We start from the raw sequence: 22829 nt of genomic DNA, 5'->3' as shown, positions 1-22829 counted from the left end.
CATAAGAATGAGAATATGCCAAACTTGATTTAAGATTTTATTCTGTAGTCAGTGTGGAGTACATTCAATGGTTTTCTTAACAGTAATCTTTGGCTCCATTGATGAAATCAAGCAGCCATTTATGACGTAATCATCCTTAGAACTCACACACAGACACATATGCACATCAATGGGGCAGATACACAAACACGACCTGGAATGATAAGCCATTGCAGTGTTTTGCTTACTATGGTCTCATTAAATACATTTTAACTACATATTTTAAGGAGTGATGTCAGTTACAAACAAATCCTGTGATTGGAAATAATAGATCTTGAGCACAAACTGAGAATGGAAATGCAAGTGTTAATAGTGCAGATTATGAGCACCAATTCCCTCCCATCCCTCCATAAACGGGTCAAAAAATTTAAACGGAGAGAAAAAGTTTTCTGGTTTGGTCTGTTTTAATCGCTCACTAGCAGACAAACTGTTGATGACTTCTGCAAAAATGGGTTTCTAAGTAGTGTTTCTCCATACTGGTATCATTAAATGAGTGACATATTTGGTCAACACAATAGAGACATAAATCACAAATTGCGTTTTTAAATGATACATTTACAAAGCATCTCTGTAAAATAGGTGAATAAGTAATCCAGTCCAACTACTAGTTGCACAGTTAAAACAGTCATCCAGTAAATGTTCACAGAACATATTTTACACCATTCCACCTTATAAAATGAACGCTGAAATGTCAGACATATGTGCTCCTCTGCAATAACATACTGTACAGAGAAAAAAATAGCACTCAACAGGCTGTTCAATATCTTTTGTTACAAGATCTCAGGATTAGAGTCTATTTTACAAATAGGGGATATGTTATTTTTTTCTTTTAAAAAGAACTGCATATGCAACAGCTTGATTTTTTATAATAAATTCTAAGCCAACACTAGACAAAATATAAAAATATTAAATAGCATCTAGTTGCCTGGCTTTATTCTAGTTTATTTACACCACAACTGTTCAAATCTCAGTTCCATCCTGTTTTTATGCACACATCTATGGCTTTCCTCTGAAACTGATCATTCAGGCATTGTCTTTTTCAAAATTGAGCTGTTTGTACCTCTCGACAAAAGATAGTTGCTTATCAACCTGCAGAACAGCGCATAGTGTACCCTCTATCATCTGCAGGCTACACTGTGGTTTCCACAACCTTATCCAAACAGCCCTGAAACACAAGGCGTACTTTGCACGTGACCCATGTTTTATTGTGCTTGCCCTGTCTGACCTTCTGAGCGCAACTTGACCCTAAAAAGTAATGCTATCTGCATTAAGACAAAGAAGAAACTTGAAAGTACTAAACAGTCTTTTAGCAGCTAAGGTCAAAGTTCACGTTTCGAACCCTCTTAGGCCTCTTCTAACAGCAAGTGATCTAAAGATATCTCGGCCTGCTAGATGGACCAACATTTGAGAAGCCTGTGGTTGTGTGTTTTAAGGGAGTCAGGTCTCCATAAATGAGGTATTTCAATGCAGTATAATGAAACATCATGCTACTAAAAAAACGTATTTGGTGTGTTTAAAGACAGTGAAGGATGCACAGAGGTTTTGTTTTGGCTTTTGAGGGACTTATTTTGAGTGAAAACGGTGCGGAGAGAATTCTGAGCATTTTAATTGGGAGCTAAGGGGTATAATCAAACAAAAAAAACAATAACAAAACGGAGAACAAAACAACAAAACAAAACAGAAAAAAAAAAGAAACATCACGAAACGAACAAAAAACAAAACAAAAGCAATTTAAAACAAAACAACCTAGTCTTTTGAAGGCCTGACTGAGCTGTCTGCACCCAGAAAGATTTTGTATATATATAAAGGAGTAAAACGAACGAAAAAAGGCTTAAAAAGACAAAATAAAATACAAAATAAAAAGATATTACAATTTCCAAACTATCTGATCAGCATCTAATAAATAATTGTTCAAGCATTTTCCAAGGTCCTCTATCTAAATATCTGTGCATGTGCTTCTGCAGAGTCCTTTCATAAAGAGTTGGGCATAGAGGAAGGTCAGAAGGATGTAGTCTTAGTCTTGTCCTAAACTAAACCTGCATCTCCCCAATAGCCTTGGTGTAGTTGCAGAGGGTGATTGCAGGATTTTTGGCAGGTAGGGAAGGAAAGTTTGTTCAAAACCTGTGCAAGCCTACATGACGGACTCTTTTTCACAAGGTTTAGGTCCGGCGATCGCCTCCAACTCAATGTTCCCCCGTTTCTCGATAAGCGGAGAACTTTCTGGCTTTGACATGGTGTCTTCCTCCTCCACCTGCACCTTTTTGAGCTCCGTCTGCTCATTTTTGCTGGCTGTGCGATCCACAAAGTATTGCAGTAGACCTGCTCCATAGGCGTCGCCTTCAACATTGATGACGGTACAAGTACGGTCACTAAAAGACGAAAAAGAAAATGTATTAATTTTGCTGTTAAAATTCTTAAATATCGGGGGCCTGGGTAGCTCAGTGGTAAAATACACTGGAGTTCGCTAGCTCGCTAGTTCGAATCCCAGGGCGTGCTGAGTGACTCCAGCCAGGCAACCTAAGCAACCAAATTGGCCCGGTTGCTAGGGAGGGTAGAGTCACATGGGGTAAACTCCTCGTGGTCACTATAATGTGGTTCGTTCTTGGTGGGGCACGTGGTGAGTTGAGTGTGGTTGCCGCAGTGGCTGGCGTGAAGCCTCCACACACGCTATGTTTCCGTGGCAACGCACTCAACAAGCCACGTGATAAGATGCGTGGGTTGACGGTCTCAGACGCAGAGGCAACTGGGATTCGTCCTCTGCCACCCAGACTGAGGCGAATCACTACACGACCACGAGGACTTAAAAAGCACTAAATTAGTTCTTGTTCACCTCATCCAAATATCTAAAGATTTATCAGAGATCGATCAAATTTATGTCCGATACCAATTATTTTTGTTCAAGTGTCTGATTTTATTTTACAGAAATATAAACTAACAGTAAATAAATAAAAAATAATAGTAATAATAATAAAACTATTATTATTATTATTATTATTATGAGGAATAATTTAGCTTAAAATGCAATGTGTCAATTAAATGTGCTATTATGTAAAAACTCTAAATCTTAACCAAATATCACTGTAATTTTCCTGTTGAATGTACAGTGTTGTGAAGCCATTGTTAGGTTAAATTCTTTAGAGACCTACCAGATGGCATTTATTGGAAGACCACATATTAAAACTCAATATCAGAGTAAGAATGACAAACAGATTAACCAAACAAACTTCTCTTCCCAACAAAACTAAAGCTTTCACACACCATACTCTAAAAAAGCATCAAAACCATTAACTCACACTAGCCAGTCCACAGCCAGGATGAGGGAGATGTCGTTGGTGGGAAGACCTACTGCTTCCAATATTATGGCAAGCGTCAGCACTCCTCCAGCAGGGATACCAGCAGCTCCGACACTGGACGCCGTAGCAGTCACTCTGAAAAATGTTGGAAATGAAAAAAGTCAGCCCAATAAGTAATCTGCAGGTCACTTCAACCAGAAAAGGGAAAGTATGGAGGTGGGTTATAGGCAACCAATGAACTCACAGGATGGTGATGACCTGGACGAAGTTCAGAGGGATTTTGTTAAGTTGAGCGATGAAGACTGCAGCTACACATTGGAAACAGGCGGCTCCATCCATGTTGACTGTAGCTCCGATGGGCAGGATGAAACGGCTAATGTGTTTGGACACACCATTGTTCTCCTCCACACACTTCATCATTAGGGGCAATGTGGCAGAGCTGATCAGAATAGCTGATGGTTATTTAACGCTTGCTTTTGCCTAATTATACAGGCAATGTGTTTCTATTCAATCCTCAGATTCAAGTTACAAAATTGGGGCTATCAAAGTTAACCACTGAGCAAAGACTGATACTTTTGGGACTGATTTACCTAGATGAGGTACCAAAGGCGGTAGCTAGAGCTGTGACCAATCCCAGCAGGAACGTGTAAGGGTTCTTCCGAGTGATCACGAAATAAATTAGCGGCAAGACCAGCAAGCCGTGGATAGCATGGCCAATCACGCAGCAGACAATGTACTTCCCCAAGCTGGCAAACAACAACCCCACATCCTCCATTTCCACAATCTTACTGGCAACCAGGAACATGATACCCAATGGTGCATACCTTCAGGCAGGAAGAGAAATGGATACATAGATATGGCAAGTGAGACAAAGAAACCAAAAATGAACAGATACAAAGAATGAAAAGCAAAGTTACAAATCTCTACAAATCAGTATGCAAAATCTGAATTTCAATGGAACGAACATCAACAAATATCAATTATGATTACGTGCAGTTATAATCGAGCTAAAGCAGGTTTTTGTGAAGTCGAGCTCGTCTTCATCAGTCTGTCCAAGTATACATGACACATTGAGTAATTAAATACTTGAAGGAAGGACGTCTGCTGAAGAAGTGCCAGTATTACACATCGCGTGTCATCTCTGAGGCCAGCTGTGGTCAGATTAACGTGTATAAATGTCGGACGATGCCGAGCTACAATCGCATTATTTAGATTCGTTAGTCAGACTTCACAAAAGTCGACGATTTCAGCCGGACTAAAGTGTTTACTACTGTATAAGTCTGAATGAAATCGACTTTTAAAGTGCACGTGAACGTACTGACAGAGTGAGTGTATTTCGTTCCCTTACCACATGATCCAGGAGACCAAAACCATGGTGGCCTCGTTGAAAGAGTTGAAGAACTTAATAAGGATCTCTCCTTCCTCTCCAAGTTTCCTCAAGGCCACTCCAAATACCATGGCAAACACAATAAGTCCCAGGATGTTCATGCCATCAACATCTAAGCCAACTGGAACCTACACACACACACAGACAAAACAAACTTAATGATCTATATCCACAGATAACTATTTATATTAACTTCCAAATTCTAATGATAAAGTTTTAATGATGAAATAAATGTTATTTTGGATATGGCACCTTTTCCAAAGAGATGTTGGTCGAGTTGGTGTCATTCTTCACAAACTTGTAACCAGTGGCATACTGTGATAGAGAAGAATGTTATGACTGGAAATCTAAAAATCCCACACACATCAAGCCCATTTACTTCTTTTAATGTTAAGTAAAGCTTTGAAAATCTCAAATAGCACCCACCGACTGAAAGGCAGCTGCTACCAGGTTAGAGGGGAAGATGTTTCTGCAAGACACAGATGAGGAGTTGTTATACATCTGATAGATTTTCAAAAGAGACATTCAGCTGTTAGTATCAGGCCATAAATCACACAAAATCACTGGATTTTAATTTTTTTTGAAGTTGAAACATTTTGACGCAACAAGTTTGAATTTGCCATTAAACGAATGATATTTGGAATCATATAATACAATAGGGATATATAAGATTTCCACACAAGTGTGCCGTTCATGGCATTTATACTGTACATTCGCTTATAATTCCCTTATTTGGACAGTAAAATGTGATTTTGAAGTGTATAATAATTGCGATCATCTCAAATAACCACAATCGCAACAGGCTTCCGATCACATGTGGTCAGCCCTAAATACAGGTCAAAACATGGTCTAAAATGTTTCTTGATCGGATCACAAAAACCACAAAAGAATGTGGTCAAAAATGCATGTGTCCACATCGCATTTGAGGTGTAAACAGTAATCTGTCCTGTATACATCTTGGCAGCAGTGAAGCGCCACCCCTCACATGTCAATCAACCGCTGCGCTAAAACAAGAGTTTAAACTTTGTCGTTTACGAGCGGCTTTAAAAGGAATAACCGTTCGATCGGAAAATTAAAAAAGCTGATACATACATAATCACGAGAGCTGGGAGAAACAGCACACCGTTATCTTTTTCGTGCTTTCTTTGTCTTTTCAGATTTAATATCATGCAGTAACACACTGACATAGTGACTGATGCATGTCGTCATAAACAGAGACCTTGCCCTCCAAATTCGAACACATAATTCAATTAAGTGACCAGGTGTAAACAGCGATGTGTCCGATCACCCAAAACACATCGTAATACCAGGTAGAAATGGGGACATTAAATCTAGGGATGTCCTGATACCATTTTTTTGATAAGGAGTCGAATACTGATCATTCCTTTTCAGTACTTGCTGATATATAAACTGATAAGGAAAAAAAACTGTATATTTATATTTTATTATCAAAATGGTGTCTAAATAAATGAATTCATTAAAACTTACATTTCAACATAATATTGTATTATTTTTGTCAAATAATGTGCTGCATAACAGAGCATGACAGATATATTGCTTAAATATAATTACTATTGACTTTTTATTATTATTAATAGTAGTAGTATTACAATCAATATTACATAACTAAACTTTTTTACATAACTTTTGAGGTGAAGCCCTTTCTGTTTCTGTGTGATTTTGATTGTAGCTTTTCATTTCCGGAAAAGCAGGTCACTAAGTAACCCAAAGTGATTATTTGAAATTATGTTTTTTTTTTTTTTTTTTTTTTTTTGTGTATCTGAACATTTTTACAAGCACATTTTTTCAAGCACTTGCACAAGTACATTATTTCAAACTAAGCCTGGCCTTAAGGTTAAATTCAAGAAGTTGAAGTTTTAATCTCATTATGAATGAACGTTACATTTATATAGTGCTTTTTCTGACACTACACTCAAAATGCTTTACACAGGGAACTCCCCTCAACCACCACCAGTGTGCAGCATCCACCATGATGATGCGACGGCAGCCATAGTGTGCCAGTACGCTCGCCACACACCAGCTATTGGTGGAGAGAAGAGGGTAGAGTTATAGAGCCAATTAATGGATGGGGATTATTAGGAGGCCATGATTGACAAGGGCAATGGGGGGAATTTGGCCAGGACACCGGGGTTACACCCCTACTCTTTTACGAGAAGTGCCCTGGGATTTTGAATGACCACAGAGAGTCAGGACCACGATTTAACGTCTCATCCGAAGGACAGTGCCTTTTTACAGTATAGTGTCCCCGTCACTATAATGGGGCATTAGGACACACACAGACCACAGGGTGAGCACACCCTGCAGAGCTCCATAATACCTCTTCCAGCAGCAACTTTAGGTTTTTCCAGGAGGTCTCCCACCCAGGTACTGACCAGGCTCAACCCTACTTAGCTTCAGTGGGCAACCGGTCTTGAGCTACAGGGTGATATGGCTGCTGGCATGATGACATGCCAATGCCACAAACAAGGAACTGGGAGAACAAAGATCCAATTCTTGTCCTTATACATTCTTATACATTAATCCTACTTGCAATAAAAATCCTTACAGTCCCAATCAGCCAATCCCTGAGCAACCTGGCCTAACGAGGTGCCTCGTGTGGAAATAACTTGGCAAATTTAGTCTGATTATATCCCTCCACTAATCCCAATTCCACACATCCCTACACAACCTCCTACCCCTTTAACCCTGTTCCCTCAAATGGAGAGGAACTAGAGCACACCAGGACCTGCCTGGTGATGGGGATTAATGAACAACACTGAATTTTACTTTGTAATATTTCAGCATCCCTGACCTTAATATCTTCCACTTAAAGAGGAAGACTTCACTCTGATGGAATGATAATCCCTAGTACGATTACCTAAAAATTATAATACAGTGTCTTTTTCCAGTGGAACAGCAAAAACAGCTGTGCTTGAATCACATTTCCAAAAATTGCACAACCACCAATAACTAATCGGACTTCCTTGCCCAAAGCGAGCCCGCCAATAAATTGCTGTAATCTTCTGCTGACAACTAAAGCAGCAAAGAATGTTTGAGGAGAGACTAATCATATTAACATCATAGCAAGATGAAACTGGAAAACTGGGAGAGGAGTACCAAACACCCACGTCGATGCCAGGGTTCTACTTCTCAAATTCTCCTTCGTCTGAACATTCAAAGAAGTCAACCAGGGCCAGTTATTTCACGACATTTTAAAGCAGTTCTGCACGACTGGTTTGCTTTTGGACCCAGATTTTACATTGAACTTTAAAGGCTGAAAAATACTCTGCGAGTACATGAACGCAGATGCTTCTAGATACGCAAATATGATTTCATGTGTTGCTGACCCAACAAAGAACCAAGTAACCATAACAGCACTGGTGAAACCAATCTATGCCACTGAAAAATCTGGTTAATGACAATCAAAGCAATAAAGTTTCAGCATGCTGGCTGGGCAAGGCACTTTCTGCATTTATAATTCTGTTTACAAACGTCATGGAAGAACAAATGTGTAGATGTTTAATGATCAAGTGACTTTGTACATTCCACTTGACATTCCACTTGAGTCATGACAGAAGTTCCTGCTCTTCAAGACACGTCAAACAGGACGTGCAAGAATTTATTTTGGGTACAAGTGACTATGGCACTCTACACCTTAATTAATGCTTTATTACAAGTCTTCTCAATGTCTCGCTTTGTTGGCAAACAACAGAAAGTGTCTCTCAAATGTATTTCAAAAAGTGGGTTTACACAAAAACACTGTATTTGCAAAGGAAAAATGTGTGGCTTAAGGCCAAAGTATACTTTGGTTTTGTGCGTGCCACACAAGTTTCATCATTAGCACAGTACGCGCAGCCCAGAAACACACGACAACCTGTGCATGCCTACGTTTGTTCTAATTTCCGTAAAAGTGCACATCCTCTTCGAATTGTGCCTTTTTTAATGTAAATTGTCCTCCCTGCCCAGTAGGTGGCGATATGCACAAAGAATGTGAATCGCCAAAAACAAAAGAAGAATGTGAAAGGGGATATTTATGGTAAAAAAGGACAAAGATATTTATCTGTTTCTCACTTCATATCATATCACTTCTGAAGATTTGGATTTAACCACTGGAGTCATATGGATTACTTTTATGCTGCCTTTATGTGCTTATTGAGCTTCAAAGTTTTGGAAGTTTATTTGAGATATCCTTCTAAAATTCTTTGTGTTCAGCAGAAGAAATAAAGTCATACACATCTTTGATGGCATGAGGGTGAGTAAATGAGAATTTTCATTTTTGGTTGAACTATCCCTTTAATAGAAATGTAACAAATTGTGTAAAATAAGCACATATTATTTAATGAATCTAATAGAAATAGTGTCGTGGTAGACTTTGAGGTATTGGCAAACATCGGATCGCTGGCTAAGAGAATCAATATAAGATTGTATCGTGATGAAACTTGTGATTTACCACCCCTAACGAGCTCATGGCCAAAAGAGTGTACTTAAAAAAGGCTAGTGCGCTCGACAGTCTGAGAGACATAACAATACACGGAAAAACAAAAGTATACATATGTTATGTTTCGCAATAAAATGGGAGAAGGGGGCTTGTTTCACAATGAAACAGCAGATAACAAAATTTAGCGTAGGCCAGCAAAACATGTGCCTATTTAAAAACCTATATGCTACTGACCTATATGCCAGCACCCGCTGTTTGTTGACCCTCTATAGAAAGGCTGTCCAACTATGTGTTTTATAGAGAGTGAAATTAGAAAGGATCCGTGACAGTCCTTGCAGCTTTATGGAAGCATTTAGTTAAACGAAGACAAATAATGACCCGTGAGTGAGTGTGTGTGAGAGAGAGAGAGAGAGAGAGAAGCCTTTGATGAATGACACGAGCCACATAAGCTGCCTAATTAACACTAATTCTATGCATGCGTGTCTGCAGGCGTTTGCACATGGCTCACTGACTTCCCCTGGAGATGTGGCCAGACAAGGCAAAGGCTACAAATGTTCCAGTTCAGCTTTAAATTAAGAGTGTGATCACAGAAAACTACAAAACCACCCAGGGTATGAAACACAAAGACGAAAACTACATTTAAAAAAAAGCCTGCCTACGAATTGTGATAATGATCTACTTCTGGATTCTGGAGAACTGGTTATGACGCACCAACTGACCAGAAAAATCACATATTTTGTGGAAACTAAAATTGCTGTGACCCGGGTGGTTATAAAAAAACAAAATTTGTTCAAATTTACAGGGACAGTTCTATGTGATCAAAATCCCGCCAAATCTACTGCAGTCACGGATCCAAAAATAATACACGTGAATCAAAATAAGTGTGAATCAAAAAATAAGTGCAGATTAAAAAATAAGCGCAAAAATAAATAAGCGCAGATCAAATTAATTACCGCAGATCAAAAAATAACAAGCATGAATAAAAAAAAATATATAAACATTTACAATATGCTGCATATATATATATATATATATATATATATATATATATTAAAATTATTATTATATTATTTTTGGAACCGTGACCGCAATAGTTTTGGCGGGATTTTGATCCCATATAGTGCACCCAAAAATAACAATTCTCTTAATTACTCACCCTCATGCCATCCCAAGTGTGTGACTTACTTTCTTCTGCAGAACACAAAGATGTTTCAGCTATATTCAGAAGAATATCTCAGCTCAGTAGGTCCATACAGTGCAAGTGAATGGTGACCAACACTTTCTAGCTCCAAAAAGCACATAAAGGCATCATAAAAGTAATCCATACGACTCCAGTGGTTTAATCCATGTCTTCTGAAGAGATCTAATTGGTTTTGCAAGAGAACAGACCAAAAATATAAATTTTTCATTGTACATCTTGCCCTTGCAGTCTCTAGTCACAGTCATGTTTTCAAACTTGATTACACTTTCTAGTGCTTGATGCATGCGCAGAGATGGCGCTAGAGAGTGTAATTGAGTTTGAAATCATGATCGCCATGGAGACTGATGTCAAGATTTATAGTGAAAAAGAGTTTTATTGTGGTCTGTTTTTACGCAAAACCGATTAGATTGCTTCTGAAGACTTGGATTAAACAAATGGAGTTGTATGGATTATTTTTATGCCGTACTTTTTGGAGCTTCAAAGTTTTGGTCACCATTCACTTGCATTGTATGGACCTTTGTTTTGTGTTCTGCAGAAGAAAGTAAGTCATACACATCTGGGATATCATGAGGGTGAGTAAATGATGAGAGAATTTTCATTTTTGGGTGAACGTTTCCTTTAAGAAAAAAACAAACAAGTAATTTTAGTGGTTAACTAGCTACTGCTAAAAGTAGTTAAAACTGTATTCAACTTTCAAATTATACCATATTAGTCTAATAAAAGGTCTCAAGGCCATTATAAAACAGGATTTAGTGGTGTAGTTCCTGGGTCACTTGGGACTGAATTTGTTCTTGTGTTAAGCAGCTTAAACCATTACCAGTACATGTCTAGTCTGCAATCAAGCGCTGAAAACCTTGGATAGAGGCAGGAACGTGCATTTATGTCTGTGTAAACATGTTTTCTAGTTGTTGTTGTTTTGAAGGGCAACCAAGAACAGAATGTTCTCCCCTCATTCTCAGAAACAAGTGGTGATATTTGACCCTTTTACCCATTCCATAAACAGACAGTTTTAGGTCTTCTTGTTAGATGTCAGGGATACTTGCCTGTTAATATATAAAAAAATAAAAAAAAATCTATAGAAACTACTCTTTTATTAGCTTTTCAAGATTAATTACCATTTAGGCATACATCTCATCTTATCTCATGCAACAGACCACCACCCACCCCTAAAAAGTCGTAAATAACTTCTCCCTCACTTTTCTGGGTGTCTTGTTTAAATAGCAGCACTTGCTGTTCACTAAGCACATTCAAACCCTTGTCTGACCATCCTCTTCAGACCGGATCGTGCACGTCAACCCGCCGCGTGCAGCTGATGCAATTTAAGTGTCTGCTTACAGCACATGCTGTCAACGTCACGCTTACCCGAGTGTCACCATTTCACGCATGCGTTTACACAGCACCCTGAAAAACTGACCTACACCCAAGGAACCGATTCCAAAACGAATCGATTCTGAGGCGTTGGGAATCGAGAATCGATCCAGCTTTGGAGTCGATTCCTTCCGGGAAAACCGGTTGATATTTTCGGACTGTGTTTAGTTCCTCGACCACTGAACTACTGCACATTTTAGAGGCCTAACAGCACTAATACAATTTACAAAATGATTATAAAATGACTGCATTTAACTATCATCAATCCGCTCGTTTTTTTATATGTATTAAGTAATCCCACAAGCCCTTCAACACATCTGCTTTCCAGACCTGGATAGTTGGCCGGTATTTTATTTTGGATTAAACTAATAATCGAGTAATATGACAACCTTTTTGACTGTTTGTTTGTACGTAAAAAAGGTGGATTCAGCATCGACTCTGACAGTGCCAGTGCGTTTATTGCAGTTAACAGTATAAAAGCGTTAAAAACGTGGCGGCGCGAATCCGAATCACCCTACATATTGTGAATACATGTTCATAAGCTGGCGTAACTTTCGCATCAGGCAGCACGAAAAAAGGAATAACTTAGACCACATGTTGGGGTATTTATGACTCACCTTATTAAGTCTAAAAACGAATCTATGACTTCTTTAGCTTGGGGAACATTGCTATCGTCCAGTGTGTTGAGTTGGGATATGGAGTTCCCGTCACTTGAACCGGGCTGTATGATGAAAGCCATGATAACGCCGATAGCAGAGGAGATCAGAGTGGTCACCAGAAAGAAGAGCATCGCCCAGCCGCCTAACTTGCCCAGGGCTTTGGGGTCAATGCTGGCCGCCCCTGACACCAGACTGCAGACCACCAGGGGAATGATGATCATCTTGAGCAGGCGGATCAGGAGCTCGCCGGGGAATCCGAAGTAGATGATCTGCGTTCGGCTGAGTCCGGCGCTCCGCACGCCGAGCCCGATGAAAACGCCGATGATGACAGCAGACACTGTCAGGATGACCAGCAGGTTAGCCATGGCAATCCGTTTCAACCTCTGCGCGGTAGTCTCCGGTTCACTTTTCTTGTGGTCGCTCAAGCCATTGGCGAGGGTCGGGTCATCCAGGTGCGCTTCACCATTGGAAGCCTTTCCAACTTCAATGCAAATATTTTCTTCTGCCATTGTGTGATCAGAAGGACTACTGAAGACGAACGAGAGAATGTAAAAGCTTTATGAGTCTTTGGTAAGTTTGTGCTGATTGTCTGAGCTCTCCTGTGTAAGTGGCAGCCTGGAAATGATGACTGACTGTGCGTAAACACGCGGAAAATACGTTAGAGTTCTGACCACAACGTCATTGGGCGGAGCGTCATGCAAATTGATCCAAGGCTGAGTTGCACATACATGGGGGGGATATTTTGTGGGGTAGTAAATATACAAATTAACAAAAAAACTTGTTTTTCTACATAGAACAAGTTAGTTTGTGAATTTAAAAATATTAAGTAAAAACTAAACATGTATTTAATGTATGCATGTAGAAACAGAGAGGTAAATATTACATTCGAAAGTGTTTTTTACATTTACACTGATTTCTTCTTAACAATTCAGAAAAACATTGTAGAATTTATGAGGATTCCTATTAATCTTTAGGACGCATGCGTGAAAGAACAATCAAAGATGGTGGCATCAACCAGATGGACAGGTTTGTTGGTGAAATTAGTGCCTCGATCGTCGTGTGGTGATCCAAGAATAACTTTGAATACATTTGATTAAAATATATTTACTCATAACATTTAATAAATTATACTTAAAATGATCAAATTTGATTTACGTATAACTTCTAATTAATTTAATGTTATATAACGTTAGATTTACTCATAACTTTTGATTGATTAACTGAAATAAAATGAGTAGATTTTCTTACATAAATAATTTTGTGTTATACAATCAAGATGGATTTACTCATAGCTTTTGATCAATTTTATGTAAAATGATCTAGTTAGATTTTCTCACATCTTTGTAGTAATTTACTTAAATAAACTGAGTAGATTTTACTTATTTTCACAGCTGTTAAATTTACTTTAAGAAGTGTGTGCAAAAACTTGCAAAATAAAAAGAAAGTAAATCTTCCTATTTTTTATTTTTATTTGTATTTTTTTTTTTTTTTTTAGTATAGTGAACATTGGTGTATGGAAAAGATAGATGTTACTTCTCTATCTCTAATATCCTCTTGATACCTAGCAAAAAGGTTTTGGCATTTAGATATGCTATATATAGTATATACACTGATGAGCCAAAACATTATGACGACTTACAGGTGAAGCAAATAACGCTGATCATCTCCTAACAAGCCCACATATCAAGGTCTGGGTAGATTAGATGGTAAGTGAACAATCAGTTCTCGCAGTCAACATGTTGCATGCAGGAGTAAAGACCTGAGCGACTTTGACAAGGGCAAAATTGTTATGACCAGACAACTGGGTCAGAGCATCTCTGAAATGGCAAGGCTTGTGGGGTGCTCCCGGTCAGCAGTGGTGAGTACATACCGACAGTGGACTGAAGAGGTACAGACCACAAACCGGCAACAGGGTGTTGGGCGCCCAAGACTCATCGATGCACGAGGGCAACGAAGGGTATCCCGTCTGGTCCAAACCAGTCACAGAAAATGTTAATGTTGGTTACGGGAGGAATGTTTCACAACATACAGTGCATAGCTGCATATGGGGCTGCGTAGCCGCAGACCGGTCAGAGTGCCCATGGTGACCACTGTCGAAAGCGTCTAAAATGGGCACGCGAGCGTCAGAACTGGACCTTGGAGCAGTGGAAGTAGGTCGTCTGGTCCAATGAGTCCCATTTTCTTTTACATCACGTGGACGGCCATGTACGTGTGTGCCGTTTACCTTAGGAAGTGATGGCACCAGGATGCACTGTGGGAAGACGACAAACAGGTGGAGGAAGTGTGATGCTCTGGGCAATGTTCTGCTGGGAAACACTGGGTCTGGCCATTCATGTGGACATCAATTTTACACGTGCCACCTACATAAACATCGTTGCAGACCAGGTACACCCCTTCATGGCAGTTCCCTGATGGCAGTGGCCTCTTTCAGCAAGATAATGCACCCTGCCACACAGCACACATTGTTTGGGAATGGTTTGAGGAACTTGATGAAGAGATCAGTGTTTTGCCCTGGCCTCCAAATTCCTCTGATCTCAGTCCGAATGAGCATCTGTGGGATGTTCTGGACCAACAAGTCAGATCCACGGCAGCTCCACCTTGCAACTTACAGGACTTGCAGGATGTCTTGGTGTCAGATACCACAGGACACCATCGGGGTCTTGTAGAGTCCATGCCTCGGCAGATTGGTGCTGTTTTGGTGGCAGGAGGAGGACCAACAGCATATTAGGCAGGTGGTCATAATGTTTTGGCTCATTGGTGTATAGTAGATAGCTTATAGTAGCCTATGTATAGTAAACAATGGCCCAAATAATTATTTGGACTCTTAAAACTTATAAAAACTGATGAATTTTATTGAATTAAGTTACATTTAGTTTAAAGGAAGTTTTAAAAGCAAAGATAAGTAAAAAACAAAACCAAATAACAATAAATAAATAAATTATAAAGTAACTTACAGACTATATTGTTCAAATTTAACATGAAAAGTATATGGACACTTTCTGAATGTGAAATGTAACATGTCCATAGTTTATGCGATGCACTACACTTGTGGTTACTTTGCTAGGACACCTGTGTGAACTTGAGGGGAATTGACTTACAGGTGCATCTCAATAAATTAGAATGTCGTGGAAAAGTTCATTTATTTTAGTAATTCAACTCAAATTGTGAAACTCGTGTATTAAATAAATTCAATGCACACAGACTGAAGTAGTTTAAGTCTTTGGTTCTTTTAATTGTGATGATTTTGGCTCACATTTAACAAAAACCCACCAATTCACTATCTCAAAAAATTAGAATACATCATAAGACCAATAAAAAAACATTTTTAGTGAATTGTTGGCCTTCTGGAAAGTATGTTCATTTACTGTATATGTACTCAATACTTGGTAGGGGCTACTTTTGCTTTAATTACTGCCTCAATTCGGCATGGCATGGAGGTGATCAGTTTGTGGCACTGCTGAGGTGGTATGGAAGCCCAGGTTTCTTTGACAGTGGCCTTCAGCTCATCTGAATTTTTTGGTCTCTTGTTTCTCATTTTCCTCTTGACAATACCCCATAGATTCTCTATGGGGTTCAGGTCTGGTGAGTTTGCTGGCCAGTCAAGCACACCAACACCATGGTCATTTAACCAACTTTTGGTGCTTTTGGCAGTGTGGGCAGGTGCCAAATCCTGCTGGAAAATGAAATCAGCATCTTTAAAAAGCTGGTCAGCAGAAGGAAGCATGAAGTGCTCCAAAATTTCTTGGTAAATGGGTGCAGTGACTTTGGTTTTCAAAAAACACAATGGACCAACACCAGCGGATGACATTGCACCCCAAATCATCACAGACTGTGGAAACTTAACACTGGACTTCAAGCAACTTGGGCTATGAGCTTCTCCACCCTTCCTCCAGACTCTAGGACCTTGGTTTCCAAATGAAATACAAAACTTGCTCTCATCTGAAAAGAGGACTTTGGAACACTGGGCAACAGTCCAGTTCTTCTTCTCCTTAGCCCAGGTAAGACGCCCCTGATGTTGTCTGTGGTTCAGGAGTGGCTTAACAAGAGGAATACAACAACTGTAGCCAAATTCCTTGACATGTCTGTGTGTGGTTGATGCCTTGACCCCAGCCTCAGTCCATTCCTTGTGAAGTTCACCCAAATTCTTGAATCGATTTTGCTTGACAATCCTCATAAGGCTGCGGTTCTCTCGGTTGGTTGTGCATCTTTTCTTCCACACTTTTTCCTTCCACTCAACTTTCTGTTTACATGCTTGGATACAGCACTCTGTGAACAGCCAGCTTCTTTGGCAATGAATGTTTGTGGCTTACCCTCCTTGTGAAGGGTGTCAATGATTGTCTTCTGGACAACTGTCAGACAACTGTCTTCCCCATGATTGTGTAGCCTAGTGAACCAAACTGAGAGACCATTTTGAAGGCTCAGGAAACCTTTGCAGGTGTTTTGAGTTGATTAGCTGATTGGCATGTCACCATATTCTAATTTTTTGAGATAGTGAATTGGTGGGTTTTTGTTAAATGTGAGCCAAAATCATCACAATTAAAAGAACCAAAGACTTAAACTACTTCAGTCTGTGTGCATTGAATTTATTTAATACACGAGTTTCACAATTTGAGTTGAATTACTGAAATAAATGAACTTTTCCACGACATTCTAATTTATTGAGATGCACCTGTATATCCACTAAAAATGAACTTTAAAAAAATGGCTAGGTAAAGAAAAGAGAAGTTAGTTCTGAAAAAGTAATTAATCATACTTGCCTGAATTATTCATTCTGAGCAATTTTGAAATTTTGTATTGTGGCACCTCTCATGCCACTGCCTTCTCATTATCACTATTCAAAGTATCACTTACTGTATGTTGTATTCTTTTTTGTTAAGGGGGGGGGGTCTAAATGTATGAATGTAAATGCAAGAGGAACTCATGCACTTTATCTAGGTTCTTTTACAATATTTTCTTTTATATTCAACATCAACGAGACATAATTTAGCCGAGAATATGACTATGAAAGTGCCAGAGCTAAGGTACTGTACTGTAGTAGGAAACAGATTTCTCGTACGAGTGGTCAGTTTCATAGTGTTGCCATTGCCAACGGTCAGTATTCCGAAATATTTTATTACTAAATGCTCTGACTAACCAATTAGAATCAAGTATTCCAGAGAGCATGTAATAATGAATGGTGTAATAATGAATGGTGACATGTTTCATCATTTTTTGGTTATGATGGGGATGTTCCAACACACTGACAATATGAGTCATAACTACTTTGAATCTATCTTTGAGTCCTTCAGAATGTCTTTTATAAATGTGATTATGGTATCAGGTGCCCCTTTGTATTATGATTGTGAAAAAAAGAGAAAAAGTCAGCCCAGTCTTAAAAGAAAACCTGACCCAACCTCCAGACAACCAGGAAAAACTATGTTATGTTTTTTGCCAAGAAATGTTATAGCAGAAAAAAATGACAATATCTCATTGTTAGCAGAAATCTGGTCTTCGTTTTTGTCGTAGCACTGTGAGTACTCAAATATTTTGAAGGCTGAGAGCTTCGCATGGAGCCAGAGTAATTCCAGTTAGTTTATTCTCAATAAACATAGCCCCTCATTTTCTTTAAACAGGTTTTATTTTTCCATGTAACGCATTATGGGAAACGCTTTTATATTAATAAGAGCAGTCCACGCTCAACAAACAGTGCTGGTGCACCCATCATGGGTCCCCTTTTGAAACCCAAGGGTCTGCTTTCATAAGGTTAATCTTTTCTGTACTGAACCATGTGAACCATATTTAACAGAAGCACAACATTCCAGAGATTTGTGCTGGTCTGAGAGAGAGATTTGAGTACCGAAAATCCATACAGCGAGAGGGGATGGTGTGAGGATCTCTCGAAGCAGGGGGCCTCCGCTCTAAAAACACAGCATTTGCTCACACACCAGCTCTTTCCTCTGTATGTGTCACAGATGCCACGACCTTGTGACCTTGATGCTCTTGAATAAACATTGCTGCTCTGCTTGGCTCCATAAAGTGACCTCCTAGAGAAAACCTGCTCTGTCTGGGGCTTATTACATTCAGACACAAAGGGATTGTAGAGTAGAGCTGAAAAATCCCATGTGTTTATTAACCGTATATTGCATTCATGAAGGATGTTGAAGGGTTTTCTATGCCACTGCAATATCATCTTATTGTACTTCTTTGATCTTGCTGGGTCATTGTACAATTGCAGTGGCATTTCCATCTAAACACTTTGATTAATCATTCATTAAACTTACTGTGCTATATTAATCTATGTCTTCTTTCATATTTTTTACAAAGTCAAAGTAAATGAAAATGTATTGGTTGGCATGGTCATTTTGATACGTGTACATCTAATTAAAGGTAATTAGATCCAGTAACAGACAGACGAAAAATTCATCACAAAATCAAAATGCTGGCATGGAACATAATATGCGTTAATGATTGTGGATGTGGGGGCGTGGTCGAGTGCTGATTTGTGAATGGAGAGCGAGATCGGGAGATGAGAGCGGTAAGGAGTCCCAATTGTGGGTGTTATCTCTAACAGCTGTTTGTGTTTTGCAGTGACAGTGGAGAGGGATAAAAAGGGGCAGTCCAGACCAAGAGGGGGGAGAGAGAACGACACACGAAGTTGGCTGTGTGTGCGCCTGTGCTGAAAAGCCATTAGTGTGTGCATTGCAGTAAAATAGTGTGCGAAATAAAAACTAAAAACTTCTGCTTCCTCCTTGTCAAGAGAGTTAAGAACTTTGTCACACTGATGCCGAAACCTGGGAAGGAGGAAGGATACGCTGCTATGGAGTCCTCGCCGCTGGAAGTAGTCTTCAGAACCCTCGCCGGCATCCACCAGGCCCTCACAAAGCTGCAGAAGGAGCAGCAACAACACTTCGAGATGCTCCTTCAGGCCCAACAGGTGGACTGGTGGGTCTTGCGGAGTTTGTTACCCCAGGAGGGGGCATCTGCCGCGACCCTGGCAGCAGCAAACCCCCATGTGAGGCTTGCTAAAATTGGGGTTCAGGACGACCCAGAGGCCTACCTGGAGCTGTTTGTGCACACAGCCAAAGCCCTAAGATGGCCACAGGTGCAATGGGATGTTCACCTCCTGCCGCTGCTCACCGGGGAAGCCCAGCTAGCGGCACAACTACTGCCGGTCGCCAGTCTCCTGGACTACCCCCATCTGAAGAAAGCCATCCTGCAACAGGTTGCCACAGTCCAGAAGAGCACTGCCAGCGGTTCCGCTCCCTGACGCTGAGCGAGGTTGGCCGCCTGTTCACTTCTGCACAACAGCTCCATGACACCTGCCGGCGGTGGGTGCTGGCTGAGGAGAGCAATGCGATGACATCATCAACCTCATGGTGCTGAAGCAGTTTGTCTCCCGGCTGCCGAAGGGGAGGGTGGAGTGGGTCCAGTGCCACTGTCCGGCGATCCAATTGGCTGAGGAACATCTAGCGGCGTATCCGGTGGCCGGTGAGCCCTTTTCTCTCTCTCTCTCTCTCTCCCTCCCTCTTCCTCCCCCCCCTTCCTCTCATCCTGTTCCTGTTCCCCAGAAATGGGGAATTTCTTCCCCTAACCCTCTCCTCTCTTCCCCACAGGCTGGTGAATCCACTGCCCCTGTGTCGGCGTGAAGTCTGGGCCGGTCTGCTGGTGTTGCTGGGGTCCTGGGCATTTCCAGGATCGATGCCCCAAGAGGGAGGTGGAGACATTGGTCCAGGTCCCCGACACACCACGGGCCGCCCCCGATCGAGTAGGAGTGTACTGGATACCTGTGCGTATAAAGGGGGGTACATATCAAGCCTTGGTGGATTCTGGTTGTAATCAAACCTCCCTTCACCAAAGCTTGATTCAGTCCGAGGCTTTGGATACAGGTAGGTGGGTGAAGGTGAGGTGTGTGCATGGGGATATTCATGATTACCCTTTAGTGATGGTCGTCATTAAATTTCGGGGACAAAAGCATATCTTCGAGGCTGCGGTTAGTCCCCGCTTCACTCATCCACTAATTTTGGGTACAAATTGGCTGGCATTTACTGCTTTATTGAGGGAAATTTGTGTGGATGGGTCCTGTAACAAAGTGTCTCGGTGTGTTTCACTGGCTGGAGAGGCGGAGCCTGGGCCGTCTACATCAGCTCTGCGTCAGAATGACATAAGGGAGGGGGAAGTCTCGGAAAATGTTATTCCAGATGGATCATTATAATCCGATGGCGGGTCACTAAACCGTCTAATGGCTCATTTCTATTGGCCAAGTATTCACGGGGATGTTCGCAGATGGTGTGCAGTATGCCATGAATGTCAACTGGTGAATCCACCTCCCACCCCAAGAGCACCTTTGCGTCTGCTTCCTATGATTGAGGTCCCCTTCGAAAGAATTGCCATGGACCTCGTCGGGCCATTAGAGCAGATGGCACATGGGCATCACTTTGTGTCGGTTCTGGTGGACTATGCAACATCCGGAAGCAGTGCCTCTGCGCAACATCTCAGCACGTAGTGTTGCGGAGGCACTCTTAAGAATCATCTTCCGAGTGGGGATTCCGAAAGCAATCCTCACTGATCAAGGCACTAATTTCATGTCACGTACACTACACGAGTTGTACAAATTATTGGGGATTAAATCGATTTGGACAGGCGTGTACCACCCGCAAATGGACAGCTTGGTCAAACGGTTTAATCAGACCCTGTTTATGTAAAGTACTTTAAATTGCCATTGTGTATTAAATGTGCTATATAAATAAACTTGCATTGCCTTGCCTAATTATTCATGTGATTTTCTAATCAGCCAATCATGTGGCAGCAGTGCAATGCATACAATGATGCAGATACGAGTCAGGAGCTTCAGTTAATGTTCACATTAACCATCAGAATGGAGAAAAAATGTGATGTCAGTGATTTCGACCCTGGCATGATTGTTGGTGCCAGACGGGCTGGTTTGAGTATTTCTGTAACTGCTGATCTCCTGGGATTTTCACACACAACAGTCTCTAGAGTTTACTCAGAATGGTGCCAAAAACAAAAAAAACATCCAGTGAGTGGAAGTTCTGCAGATGAAAACACCTTATTAATGAGAGAGGTCAACGGAGAATGGCCAGACTGGTTCGAGCTGACAGAAAGGCTACGGTAACTCAGATAACCATACAAAAACTCTGTACAATTTTAGTGAGCAGAATAGCATTTCAGAATGCACAACATGTTGAACCTTGAGGCGGATGGGCCACAACAGCTGAATACCACGTCGGGCACTTTATAGGACCATAGTGTTCCTAATAAAGTGCTCAGTGAGTGTATATGAATTGTGCAGTTTGCCATCTGTAATTAAGCAACAGCACCTGTCACAGCAATTGTAGAATGACCCTCATATAACCATTATTATTATATTTTAGTCTGTTAAAATGTGCCAGAATTATATGTTCGTGCATGTCCGTGGACCGTTTTCATCTTACATATGCTGCCATTAGGTACCACACTAGCAAAACAGATTGTACAGGGTAAAATGACCTGAGAGTCACATGGCCTATTACAACAGTCAAAGGAAGAAAGCGCCACACAATACAGCAGGTTTTCATGTCATGGGAAAGCAGGTCCTGGCACAGAATTTGTGAATTAAAGCAGCAGAATGGCATCGGTGGAGAACCAGATACTGTACATTTATCTCTAAAACCTGGCATCATTCTTTTTGTTCTCCTGGACTATTCCTCTGTATAAAGGTACAAGATAGGGGCAGTTGTGGCTCAACGGTTAAGGCTCTGGGTTACTGATCAGAAGGTTGGGGGTTCAAGCCCCAGCACCACCAAGATGCCACTGTTGGGCCCTTGAGCAAGGCCTTTGACCCTATCTGCTCCAGGGGTGCCATATCATGGCTGACCCTGCACTCTGACCCCAGCTTAGCTGGGATATGTGAAAAAAAGAATTTCACTGTATATGTGAAAATGTGTGATAAATAAATACAATTATTAATTATTATTATTATTAGATAGCAACTGAGAGAACTACACTACAAATGTATGCCAAAGCAAAAAGGACTAATTATGTATGGAGATGTGGCAACATGTTCCCTGGACAGCATGTTTTGAATGTTGTTGTGAAGACTATATGTGCTTAAGAATGCAGTACATCATAGAATCATGTGATTTTAAATAGAGCATTGTACTATTCTAGTACTCAAAAGGTTCCAGTCAATCATAGGGTCTAAGTCATGTTCAAATGTAAACGAAACATAATGGCACCATGACTCATAAGGACAATTTCATTTTCTTCAAACATAAAAAATGAAAACACAAAATGCTTGTGTTTGGTCTAAAAACAGACAATGAAAAGCGAAAAATAAGGTAACATTCTGTATTATATACTAGCATATATTGTATATATCCATTTGAATGATGTCAAATGGCGCTTCTGACTAAAGTTGTCTTATTTGCTTGTCAATTTGTTTGCAACTACATTGTAAAAAAACCCA

The 22829-nt window shown here is 40.5% G+C and overlaps 1 protein-coding gene and 1 long non-coding RNA gene across 2 annotated transcripts; one reads left to right on the top strand and one right to left on the bottom strand.

Moving 5' to 3' along the window:
- Positions 1-24: 24 nt before the first annotated feature.
- On the bottom strand, positions 25-13040 carry slc1a5 (solute carrier family 1 member 5). Its single transcript, XM_051665099.1, has 8 exons — positions 12344-13040; positions 5146-5188; positions 4972-5034; positions 4681-4847; positions 3923-4156; positions 3577-3771; positions 3333-3467; positions 25-2408 (listed from the first exon to the last, which is right to left on the bottom strand). The coding sequence occupies exons 1-8, from the start codon at positions 12892-12894 to the stop codon at positions 2171-2173; spliced, it is 1626 nt and encodes a 541-aa protein (XP_051521059.1). The 5' UTR covers positions 12895-13040; the 3' UTR covers positions 25-2170.
- On the top strand, positions 12835-22829 carry LOC127421920 (uncharacterized). The gene is made up of 3 exons (XR_007894116.1): positions 12835-12955; positions 18953-19852; positions 19978-22829. It is a non-coding gene; the product is annotated as an uncharacterized LOC127421920 (long non-coding RNA).

This window comes from Myxocyprinus asiaticus, chromosome 31, assembly GCF_019703515.2.
Source record: "Myxocyprinus asiaticus isolate MX2 ecotype Aquarium Trade chromosome 31, UBuf_Myxa_2, whole genome shotgun sequence".
NCBI lineage: Eukaryota > Metazoa > Chordata > Actinopteri > Cypriniformes > Catostomidae > Myxocyprinus > Myxocyprinus asiaticus.
Note: the sequence above shows the minus strand (reverse complement) of the source record. Positions and strands in the feature narration are given on the sequence as shown.

Bases quoted from the DNA above. Each gene is read 5' to 3' on its own strand.
- slc1a5 (XM_051665099.1), bottom strand. From the start codon at position 12,894: ATGGCAGAAGAAAATATTTGCATTGAAGTTGGAAAGGCTTCCAATGGT. The intron at 4,157-4,680 runs GTAAGGGAACGA...TCCTGCCTGAAG, and splicing joins TTGGTCTCCTGGATCATGTG to GTATGCACCATTGGGTATCA. The intron at 2,409-3,332 runs GTGAGTTAATGG...TTCGTCTTTTAG, and splicing joins CTGGCTGTGGACTGGCTAGT to TGACCGTACTTGTACCGTCA.